General features: G+C 50.9%; 1 protein-coding gene across 2 annotated transcripts in view; it reads right to left on the bottom strand.

Moving 5' to 3' along the window:
* Positions 1–12,420, bottom strand: part of ABL1 (ABL proto-oncogene 1, non-receptor tyrosine kinase) — a 68,986-nt gene that overhangs the window by 15,808 nt on the left and 40,758 nt on the right. For both annotated transcript variants that reach the window (XM_032200155.1, XM_032200156.1), the window contains exons 2-4: positions 6,778–6,951; positions 5,744–6,039; positions 287–559 (exon numbers count right to left, since the gene is read on the bottom strand). In XM_032200155.1, coding sequence (XP_032056046.1) covers positions 287–559; positions 5,744–6,039; positions 6,778–6,951 — 743 coding nt within the window. The remainder of the gene's footprint in view (positions 1–286; positions 560–5,743; positions 6,040–6,777; positions 6,952–12,420) is intronic.

Below are 12,420 nucleotides of genomic sequence, written 5' to 3'. Positions count from 1 at the left end.
AAGTATCACAGCAGCTATTTACTTTTCTGAGGTTTCATCTGCTCTGAAGCAAAAATTGCGCTGTTAACAGCCTGTTTAGTTATGTGTGTTTCAAGTGTCACATAAAACCATCATCGGTTCAAGTCCTCTGTTATTCCAGGCCTACGCACAGAAATTAAGGGCTAGCACCAACCCAAACTGTCAAGCGGGGCTGAGGGAAGGCAGCCAGCCTGCACTCAGCTCAGCTGAAAGGACAGGAATGTAGGAAAAGAAGAGAAGTAGGAATGTTGAGAGATGCAAATCCTACCTTTAGGGTCTTCACGGCCACTGTGAGGCTGTACTTCTTCCAGACTCCTTCGTACACCTCTCCGTACTGCCCGCCCCCAAGCTTGTGCTTCATGGTGATGTCAGTTCTCTCGATCTCCCACTTGTCATAGTTTGGGGACACCCCGTAAATAGTGGGCTTATTGCGTTTGGGCGCCGGGTAGTGTAAAGTGGTGATGAGCCCATCTGCTACCGTCGAATGATGATGGACCAGCTCCGCCAACGTGTTGAAGCGGCTCTCAGAAGAGACATACAGCTAGGGACCGAAGAAAAAGAGAAAGCTCATTAACTTCATGCATATTCGAGCACTCGTATGTAGAAACTACATTTAAAATGGTGAAAGCCAAGTGTTGCATGGCTTCAGGTCACACTGCCGTGCCACGAGCTCCACATGCTCTTTAGCTCGCAGAAGCTCAGAGCTGAGAAAGATCAACACTTGCAGAAGGGCATGGATTCACCAGCAAATACATGCACTTTGCTCAAACAATATGGAAGGAATGACCGCAAAGAGCATTCGGTTGGCATGCTGCTGCTTGAAACGTCAGCACAGATTGTGGGATAGTTTCTGAACCGCCGGGTTCTCTACCTCAGTGTCTGGATCACATTGCTACTGTCTGAGCGATGACGTTTCACCTTCCTGGATTCTCCTTGAAGTTTCGTTAACAAACTGGGAGCTTCGGGCTAAGGTCTGCATAGTGCTCTGCATCGAGCTGGACAGCTGGCCTGTTCATCCTTGTGACGGGCACAGATCAATAACGCAGAAGTAAAATCATTACCACTGAGCACAGACCTACTGCGAGGCATGGCAGCCTGCATTTGTTACCACTTCAACGTTTATAGAGAAGAGCCATTTGAGCCTAAAAGCCTGCTAAAGGTAGAGAAGCGACACCTACAAACACAGCTCTGTATTTCTTATTTCATACCCAACTCCAAACTTCCAGTGACAAAAGCTACAAAATAATAATAACCATAATAATAAAGTGATGCTGTAACGCCTGAAGGACAGGGAGAAACCTTCTGCCTCGCTGGATGTGCACCGAAAAGCTCAGGCTGTGCACGTGTGGTGGCCATCTGCCTGGGATTTTGGGAAGCTGACAGGGCTGTCAGTCAGCCCCAAATCCCAGACTTGGGGCCAAACTCTGCTTCTTCCACCTAGACAGAATTCTTGGATGGAAAAAAAAGAAATTTTTGGAGCTTCACAGATGTGTTAAGTGAACATGTCCAACAGAAAAAGATGATGTATTTACAGAGAAAAAAAATGTTTGCAGAGAGGAGGAAAAGAGCCTTTGATCTGGAGACCGGCAATTTCTGTACGGATGCTCCTCCTTCACAGGCATCTGTTTACTATGGAAAACCCAAAATGAGAACGAGAAGCACTGGAGAAGACCAAATATTCCGAAGGAAAGAAGAGCACTGGCCCTACGAATACGAAAAGGTGAGTGAAAAGAGCAGCTGTATCATCCAAGGACGTCGGAGTGCCACGGAAGAGGCCCTCTGCCCCTCAGCATCCTGCTGGCCCAAATTCCTGCTTCAGTTTCTGAGAACGAGACAAAGGCTCCGGTGCAGATGGTGACCGTCCTGTGAGAGCTGGCAGGAACGCTCAGCTGTGTGTGTCATGGACTTTCACGATCAGAGGTGAAATCACCTTAAAAATGGATGCTCTGGGAACAGAAGAATGGCATTTTTGAGAGAAGCTTTCACAGTTGCAAGGCAAGAAGCAAACGGTTCTTCAGACCACCACGGAACAGCCAGTGTAACCACAGCTGGGAACAAACCACGGCTGTTTGGGAACAACTTGCAGTACTAGCAGTGGTACTACCAGTTCACGTTACACTGAGGACTAAAATATTAAAGTATGGATGTGTGAAACTATGCTGAACTCTCGGACTGCTTGGAAGCCCAGGGAAGTGGGGAGAAGGAAGCCTGTCCCTGGTTTTATGACGGCTTGTATCCCGCGATCACAAAATCTCCTGGAATTTACAAATATCCCTATTTTGTGTGACAGGTATGAACTTGCTACAGATTGAGAAGGGTGGTAAATGAACGGCCAAAGGTTTGACAAGAAACCCACAGCAGGCTGGGGAACAGAGCTCAGGATGGCAGGACAAGGCTCCATGCTGTAACACACACCAAGGTTTCTACCTGCATGAAAAAACCCACCCAGCCACCCACCGAGCGTGTTCATTCTGCACTTTTCTACCCTCTCAGCAATTAAACCTTAGCTCTGACACCTCAAGTCCTCTCTTCCTGTCAGCACTACTGGAGATCAGAGTTAGGCAGTGTTCAAATCTTCATCTGGAGTGTGAGGCACCTATCCCAAGACGAGGCAACAAGGAGCAGCTCTGGAGGGCGTGCTGCCGGTGCCGCGCAGCGAGCTTTGCTGTGCCCCCCCTCCTCCAGTGACCCTGCTCACCAAACCTGAGCTCATGATGCCTGCTGGATCATTTCCCCCATGTAAATGGTCTGGTGCTGCTCACTGTACTCACAAAGCGTGGCCAGACTCAGCAGTTCTGCAGTGCAGGAGGTTACACCGGGGCTCGTGCAATTTGCATCCTGGCTACGCTGCCCACTTATTATTTGGGCAGTTTTCGTGCATCTTCAGTCAAACTAAAAGCTGTGCTGTTCCAAAGTGCTCTGGGCTGCTCAGATTTGTACAAATTAGTTGTTTATCCACAGCTTGTACCATCAGACTATGTCTCCTGACTGGTGGTAAGGGTGTTGTTAAACTGACCCGTGCGATGCATCCTTAACCTGAAGGGATTTCTCACCCTGCCATCAGCAGGCAATACTAAAAGCCCCCACAAAAAAAAATCCACGAAGAAGGGAACGAATCTGCATCCTGCTGAGCCACTGGAAGCTCCAAGAGACTCCATCAAGACACGTCCTGTGTCCGTAATGCTGACCACAGCAGGATTTGAAGAAGTGGCTGGACAGCGCTGTTTATTCACTCTGGTTACTCAATAGGAGGCTTTGCCTCAAGTACCATCAAGGCAGGAAAACCCAAGGCCTCAGTTCCACGGAAGTGGTTTACCAGATTACTGGCTGCGCTGTGCCAGCCAAATCCAGAAAGGTCATTTTGAATGTCTTCCTAAAAAAACATTAAAAGGTGGTCCGGAAGAATATGACCCATTAAAACGGGAAACGAAAAAAATCCCCTGATGAGTTACTTATTTCAAGCTACTGAACCCCAGAGCATTAACATGAACGGTGCTAAAATTAAGACAGATGCATCTCCCATCTCTTCCTGCTTCTTTCACTTCTCCTGCAGGCTGGGGGAGGCACGGCCCCCCTCCAGGCCAAGCAGCAGCTGCTCCACTCGGTTCTGTAAAACCTCTTGTGCCGTTCTCGCAGGCACAGGATATGACCCACCGAAGCCGTTCATCCTCGAGGCCTCCAAGTGCTACAGTGAATTCCTCAGAAGGCTGAGTAAGGACCTGGCAGGCTGTGGAAGCCCCAGGTGCCCGGGGAGCTGGAGGTAAGAGCTTCCCTTCGGCAGAAGGATGTGAAACGGGTAACGAAGCAAGGCCCCAGCAGCTCAGAGCAGGGATGCTGTGCAGCAGTCTCCGTTTCCCAAGGGGAAAGCAGGGATGTTAGCTGCCTCTCTTACTTGCTTTTAAGCTTCAGCAGCTTGGGACAGGGCACTGGAAGCGTGGCGTGCCCTGGTCCAGCTCCAGGCGGAGGTGGGTGGCAGAGGCAGGCATCTGGCAGCACGCTCCTGATGAGCTGTCGCACTTCGCTTCGTTAACGCAAATGGAAATCGATGCGATTTAACAAGATGAATTGCAGTGCTGAGGCTTGGGGATGGTGAACGGCCCCTTCTGTGGGGATGGCAAGCAGCCCTCTTCCTTGGCAGGGCCAGAGGGAGCACTGGGGCCTCCTCTTCGCTCAGCCCCACAGGCACAGCTCTCGTGCTGACCTGCACCTTTCGTCAAAAACACCAGTTCAAGCAACTCTCTGGAAAATGAACAGTTAACCCGGCTACTACAGACCTGAGCAGATTACTGTAGCTCTGCGGAACTGTTTTGGGGGATAAAAACAGCTCTGTGGGGATGAAAGCCTTCATATGCCAAACCCTTTTACAGCGAAAAAGGAGAACGTGCTACAGCACCAGGGACACGTGGTTATTTACACCAAAAGGAGGAGGCCTCGGTTCAAAGTGTTCGCTTGTGAACACTGCTCAGCTGCCAGCATCGATGGGAATCAAAGGGATATCAAGCACAGAGACAGGAGGAGGAAAAATATTCCAGACTGCCGTGTATTCCTCGGAGTCCGCAGCCTGTCAGCATTTCTCAGGGCTGATGTGACCACAGAGTGTGTCTGCACAGAGCGAAAAAAGAGCTGAAGCACTGTAACGAAGAAATCTATCACCTGAAATAATCATAAATATCATCGTCTCCATCAGAGTCTGTTTGCTAAAGCAGACCAAAAGTGTTCCATTAATTAATAAAGTCTGTTTATCTTATTAAAGGTTTTAGAGTGATGAGTCTGATAAATAGCAGACATGATATACTTGTTCCCTGTGTTTTTATATTATGGATTCTACTGTTTGAAGAACAGAGCTCTCACAGGACACAGGAAAATTGGCTATGGAAGACAGTATTATACTTGATTTTATTTTTTTTCATTTAAAAGTACTTTAATGGCACAGAATCTGTCATCTACTAGATGCTGGCAAGAAGAGCATCAGCAGCCATGCTCCAGACCCACACTGCAACTTCTGCAGAGGATCTAAAGAGACACTGCTTAAAATGGGTTCATTAAAAACAAAATTTACCGAAATCCAATGCCAGCAGAAACGTTTCCATGAAATTCAAATGAAAATCTGTGGAAAACTAAGCTTATGTTAACATTTCTCTGCAGCATCCATCAAGCAAGGCATTGCAACACTGCTGTAGTACACAAAGATAGAGGGAAAAAAAGAAGACGACACTGGAAAGGGGGCCCAAACAACAATGAAAGTGCCTACCCGTTTTCAATAATCACCTTGAAAAGCTGTGCAGAAATCAAAATAGTAGTTTAAAATGACGCAGAGTAGTCCAAAAGGTACTCTGTCCCTAATATTTAGAGGACTATCAGCAACACTTTTCTGATTTGGCAGTCCAAAAGGTTATCTTTTGAACATACGCAATGAAAATCCTGTTAGAATACCTTACTGACAAGATTTGTTGCATCCAGCTCTGATGTAAGCTCTACTGTCTCCTACCTTAGTGTTTCGCTACTGAGCTGCACTCCACCTCACCAGTCTGCTAAAGGAATGAGCTTGTTCTGTCACAGCCCTGTAGGAATGTCACAGTTTATTGTAACGACGGATGCTGAACATTGCGATCGGGGCTCGGAGCTGCACAGCTCAATCGCTGCTACTTGACCTTGTGCATTCAGCAGGACGGAGTGCACCACCAGCACATTTTTCTTTTACAACGTGGACAGCCTGCAGCCTTACCTTTCCGTCGGACGCGGTGTTTATTCTGTAGTGGTACACCCTTCCTTCGTATCGCAGGGAGATAGACCTCTGTCCTGGGCTGCTCTCGCTCTCCCGCACGAGGAAGCTGCCGTTGATGCCGCTGCTCAGAAGGTACTCGGCAGCGTTACGGGACACGGGTCCGTGATACCAGGAGTGTTTCTCCAAACTATTCACTGGGGTGATGTAGTTGCTGGGCACCCAGCCTTGTCCGTTCTTTGTTTGAGCCTCACACCATTCGCCATTGTGATTGTAGCCCAGGACGCGGAGCTTTTCACCTGAGCACAAGAGAATATGTTTAGACACAGCAAACCTGGGAGAGGAGCACAGGGATGGGTTCTTTCCGCCCTATGGTCATTAAATAACCTCCCATAAGAACAGGAATCTCACTGAGCAGGGACCACACGCACTGCTTTAAGCCTGAGCAGAGCACAGAAGCCAAATAAAGTGACATGCACGCTTCAGGAGTTTGTTCAATTCCCCTGCAGTTCTGCAGCACTTCTGGCACTGCTTGAGCTGAGAGAAGACTCCAACAAATTTTATTTGAAATGAGTTGACTACAACAGGAGCAGACAAACAGTAAAAAATTGTTTTGATTAGCAAAGAAAATAGATGCAACTTGGAGTTGCATAAGGAACAGAAGGACTAAGTAAGAAAACACTACCTGTATGAGGTCATTTTCCTAAGAAAGCCTGTATTTTGGAGAAAGAACCATGAAAACAACAGAGGCCAGCCCCTAGAGTCAGCTTAGTTTGATTTCTCAGCTCAGAATCTTGCTCCTGCTGGAGACCTTAGCTTTGACAAACAGTCTTGGCCAACGCAAAAACCTCAGCCAGTTTTTAACCTTTTAAAAGGTTATGACTTCAAGAAATGTTTGTATTTGTTTAAAAAGAATTCCCACAGTAATAAAATAATAAATTCCGTAGTGTTTAGCGTCTAACTCAGTTGTCTCCCAGTGGTTTTTCATCCCGTGTCTTCTCACACGCTCCCGATACCGCTCTGCCCGGTTGCCTTACCTTTGGTGATGCTGAGAGTGTTGTCCCCGCTCGCCACAAAATCGTAGAGTGCAACAAAGAGGTGGGGGTCATTCTCACTGGGGCAGGACAGGAGGTTCTCCTTGGAGTTCCAGCGGGCAGCTTCACTCAGGCCCTGGGGCTCAAAATCTGACACTACCGGCCTCTGAAGGGCTTCTGGAGAGGGGAAGAGAGAGAGAGAGGAACAAGGAGGGTCATTGCTGCTGAGAAAAGCCAGCTGGTTAAGCCCCACGCTGTGATTTTTCTCATTTTTTGACATGTGTGCTCCTCATGTGGCAGAGGACGACGGCAGACAGGACAGTGCCACATACACAGAGCACCCTCGCCAGCCAGCTCCAGCTCCCTGCTGGTCGGGGAAAGCCCCTCTCCTCCCTCCAGGAAATGCTGCTCACGTAGGCTGCCTGCTGCTCTGTAAATCCCTTGGCTCCTGCCCAGCTGCTGCAACGGGGAGATTTGAAAACAAAAGCAAAGACCTTTAGAAGGTAAATCCCTTAATTATCCTGTAAATGAAATCACCAGAACTCCAAGCACCAAGCGCCAGGCAGGATGAGATTGTGAAGACGTGGGATGTACCGAGTTGGGTACATACTTCTGTTGTTTATAGTGTTTTAAATCATTTCTCATCTTACTCCAGTAAAGGCTGGGCCTTTTTTAAGCCTCCCTCCTGCACGTTGCTCCCCGAAGCAGCGCACGGTGAGAGCGCACGCTGCGCTTTGTACATTTTTAGGAGGCTCGAGATGTCTCAAGAAAAGCACAGTCCCCCAAAACAGAGTTTCAAAGGGCAAAAGCCAAATCAATGAAGATTTTTGCACTCTATGTGTATTACTCAATAAATCTTAACCAAATTCAAGCACACCAGGGAATTACCAGGATGCCACCAGGAGTTTGGGGCAGTGACGGCCCCACGTGCTGCCCCACCAACGCGGTGCCTGTGCCGAAACAAGGGTAACAGTATGAAAACCTCATTTTTTTTTTTTTAAGGGGTTGCCCTCCATCTGGAGGATAGCTCTGTCCTCATGCTTTTAATGCTAACTAGCAAGGAGCATCCCAGCAAATCATCCCTGTACCAGCTTGGTTGGCCTGCAAACCCGGCACTCACCAGCGAGGATCTGCCCCAAGCAGCACCAGAAAACCCTTGGCAGTCAAGCGTGGGCCGGGACAGGCCCAAATAACAACGGGGAAATGCTGTATAGGAATGCTGTATGTAAAATAATAATAATAAAAACCCCTAACAATAACAAATCTGGTTATTTTCTGAGCTTTGGTGGTAAAAGTGCCAGGGCTCCCCGTCAGACAGCCTGGCGTCCCCACCGTGGTGGTCAGGTCGCTGCTGGTAAAAGGCCCCCGGGTGCTTCCCGACGAGCACGAGGGCCGTGTGTTCTTTGGAAAAGGTGAGACCACGTTAAGTGGGCAGTCAGGAAAAACCCAAGCTCGCACACTGCTGGGCCTGTTTTCCCGGCCAAACCATATCAGCAGGGAGATATATTTTTATGGTGAATCAGAGAAGCCAAGTCATACAGCTTCCTAAACGATTCCGGTGGCCATACCACAGTCAGAAAAGGTGGTGGCATGCTCGGGATTTTATTTTTAAAGCACCTCTACGCTCTTCCTCCTCCCGTTTCCTGCAGGAGAGGACACTTCGGCATGCCGGGCTTGCTTCGAGAGGGACAGTGAGAAAAGGAACAGCAAATCTGCTTTCGGAAAAAACGGAGCTATCATCATTTTACCGTGAAAACGCTTCGATCCTGCCAAGCCCATTAAGCCCCCCTACAGAGCACAGGGCTCTACGTGACCGGAGATACTCGGGGGAGAGTCCCACCGGCAGCAGACGGGCAGCAGAGGGGCTGCAAGCGGAGCGGCGACGCTGCCGTGCTCCGGCCCCGCGTCTGTGCAGCGCGGCGGGGCGGCCGTAAACCTCCGGGAGGAAGGAAAACGCCTCCCCCACTGGGGCCTGATTCAACAGGAAGGCAGGAAATCCAAGGCGGGCGCCCCTCCAGCTGCAGCACGACGATCGCAGCCCGGCAAGGCACGGCTCATGCGCGGGAGGGGAGCGGTGCCGGGGTTGGCGCTCTGCGGATCCACGGTGCACACGCTGCGGGGCAGAGCCTGCAACGAGGCTGAAAACACCCCCAAGAAGCCATACGGAAGTCCAGAAAGGCTGGTTTGGCTCTACGGCGTTCCTAAAAACCACCGATTGTGGTGATAACTGCCTGCAGACCCAACGACTGGCAAGAGCAGGGCTGTGAAATAATAGGGAGGAGAATTTGCTACGCCGGGAAACCAAGCGAGGGGCCCAGCGAGCACGCAGGGCGCTACGCAGCCGGGCTCCGGGACCTGATCGCACGCTCAGGGCTGGCAACCCAAAGGGCAGGAGCCCAAAGCCACAGGAGGAGGCAGGGAAGGTGGTGATGGCATTAAAGGACATGGAGAAAGGAAGGATGGGGCCCTGAGGCAGCATGGAGAAGAGTGGAGGTGAAGGGAGCGGAGCTGTGGGGCCACGAGCGCAGCAGCAGCTCCATGGACTGTGACAAACACTCCCCAAACACTCTCCTAAAGCTCTGGGCCCCAAGAGGAGGCTGTTAACAGGTCCAGGACACAAAGCCACGAGGCAGGAGAAGCAGACAGGACACGTCCATCCGGGTGCTGCGTACGGCTGTCAGCAGCGTTCGTCCCTCTTCGAGAGCTTCCCAAGGAAATCTGCCCAGCCCTGCAGAGCAGGACTCAGCTGTCCCTGTCCAAACACACCAGGGTCATTTCCAACACGCTCCAGCTTCCTCACCTCCTCTCACTGGACTTAATTGTAATTTCACAGCACTGCCAAGCCCTTCGAAGGGCCGGATTCCTCCCAGTGAGTCAGCCCGGCCGCTGTGCCTGCGGGACGGTGTCCTGGCTCAGGGCCGGGGCGGGGAGCGAGCCTTAACTCCATCGCTTATCACCACGACTCCTTCCCCGCACCCACCTGCCCTTCTGCTGCTCCCTGCGCGGCTCTCGCTTCTTGCTTTGATCACCCCGTGCTCGAGGTGGCACCGGGACGAGCCCCAGAAGCAGCGCTGTAACTCAGCTCCCCGCTAGCACCGCCTGAATGACACAGATATCAGAGCAGACTGAAATGAGATAACCAGAGCCCTTCCTTTGAGGCACCGGCTGTACGAATGCCTTCATTTCCCCCTGAATTAAGCCTGCAGCGGGAGGTATTTAAGTTTGCAGGCTGAAAGGTTTCCTAAGCGTAACCATCTCCTGCTCATTGCTGTTTGTGCGCAGTCGTGAATCACTGCGAGGGCCCGCGTGACAAGTCCTTGGATGCAAAAAGTTCTGGTGGGCACCGCCGCAAGCAGATTTCCTGAAAATTTTAAGCAAAAGGTTGGAAGAGAGGCAAAAGCCCTGAACTACAAGCAGCTCCCCCACAGCTGACCACGGGGAGGTCCCGAGGGAGGGAAGAGCCCTCCGGTCTCCCTACAGAGCAAACATCCTGTGCGCCTACAAACTGCGCCGGCATTTTTTCCACAAGGTTTCCAGCACGAGGGAGCACAGAGCACGCTCGGCGATCTCTCCGGAGGTACAGCACGTGCTGCCTCGAGCTTCCCCTCTCCCTGTGCTCCCCCTGCCCTCCTCGTGCCCTGGAAGGAAGGAAAAAACCAGAGCTGTGCAGGTTTCATGCACCCGGCGTTCCCGGCCCTGCGCACACGTGGTGGAGGAGCAGCCTCTGTGCCTGCTGGGACAGGGATTGACAAAAAGCTCTGCAAAGCTGATCCCTCCAAAAAAAGGTTTCGTGTTGGATTTCAGACCCGTCCCCTCCAGGGAGGTCAGGCTCAGCCCATCCTGCACCCGCTCCCTGGAGCTTGGTATTGCAGAGGGCTCCTGCTGCGCTGCCCAGGCACAAAGAGCCCCTCGCAGTCCATTTATACCTTGGCTAATATTATTCTGTCATCTTGTTGGTTTTTTTTTTTGGAAAGTTCACTCTTACATCATCCTGCAGGTTCCACTGGAGTTTATTTGCAGAGCATCTTCCGCTTACAACCCCTCAGTGACAAGGTAAATACCATCTTTCCCCAGCTAATCACGGCTGGGGATGCATAAAGAGGAACAGTGGATAGGGCAGAAATCTAGATTTTATTCCCTAATCTGCTACTAAGCTGCTGCCTGACCTGAGGTTGTAATGCCTGGGAGAGGAAGAGCAAAGAGCAGCTAGATCCACCTGAATTTCAAACAACGCTTTGGTATTTCTGAACTCTTCTCAAATTTTTTGCTTGTTTTCCTCGCTCACAGAGCAGCAGCAGTGAGGTTTGCCCATCTTGGAGCCCTGGGGAGGGGAAACACCAAGGAAGCATCTGGGAGATTTATTTCCCCATTTCACTAAGCAGCTCCAGAGCATTAGGGGAAGACGAACGCGTCCGTGGATGATCACTTTTAGGTCTGAAGACAGCTCTGGTTCCTTGTTGAAATGCCACTTTCCTCACCAGGCCCCATGGGAAACGGTACCAAGCACCGCCAGCCACGTTTTTAATAGGGATGGGACAGGCAAGAACCGCTGGAGCAAGCCATTACAGAGCCAGAAACGTATTTAAAAGCAAGAACTCTACTGAGAGATGGCAGATGAGAGGCCCAGAGGGGAAAACAGCCGAGGAGGAGAGGGAACAAGCAGACTGAGAGCGGGGCTGAGGGCTGCTCCGGGAGCAGGATGAGTCCCTGGTGCTGCCGAGCCCAGGACCTGGCTGATCCCAAGAGCATCAAAAGAAATCTTCTGGGTACGGGCAATGGCCACGGGCTGCTGCTCCTCCCTGGGCTCTGAGTGTAACAAGAGCCACTGAAGGCAGGAGATATATAGGCAGGGTGACAGCTGGCAGGGCAGAAATGTTTTAGTTTGAAAACAAAGGGCTCGCCCAGCGTCCCCAGCACAGTTCTCAGCTTCGCAGAGAAGGCTGACAGGTTTTAAACAAGGTTTCTGCTTCCGAGCGGTGGAGCGAGCCCAAAAAGGCAGCGAGACTATTTCAGCCCCTATTTGGGACATGGACACGCTGTGTTTGCAGATCAGATTGGCAGCAGGACTCGCTGTGCCTCTTCCCTTCCACTCTTTACCCTTTCTTGGTGTGAAGTGAGGGAGGAATTATTCAGTCTGGCAAAGGCGAAGAGGAGGAAGCAGATGACAGAAGTTCAGCTCTCTCACGTTTAAAAATAATATTTACTAGCGCCGATGGAAGCGAGAGCAGAAAATGGCCAGCCCCAACAGCAACGTGCAATCTCAGCAATCGCTTAACTGCCTCAAAAAGGGTTTCTGCTGGAGTCCAGGCGATCCTCAAGGCCTGGGTCAGCCCGGGAGTGATGCACGGCGAGCCCGGCTGCGCACGGCATGGCCCCGGCCTCCAGGAGGGGGCTTCCCAGCCCATCAGCCCTCCTTCCCGCAGAGAGGAGGGCGTAAAAAAGCCTTTCAGGAGAGGACCACCATGAAAAGAAACAATTCTGATTGCTCGGTCAAAAGACGTGTGTCTATACCTACACGAATTGACTCTGAATCAGCTCTGCGGGGAGATTTGTAACCTCTTTTATGGAGCCCGACCTCAAGACAATACCGTCCAGAAGCGTGTTTGGAAATACCATAAACAGATCTGATTGTTGGACTCATGCTAT

This window comes from Aythya fuligula, chromosome 19, assembly GCF_009819795.1.
Source record: "Aythya fuligula isolate bAytFul2 chromosome 19, bAytFul2.pri, whole genome shotgun sequence".
Classification (NCBI taxonomy): domain Eukaryota; kingdom Metazoa; phylum Chordata; class Aves; order Anseriformes; family Anatidae; genus Aythya; species Aythya fuligula.
This window is presented reverse-complemented; position numbering and strand designations above follow the sequence as displayed.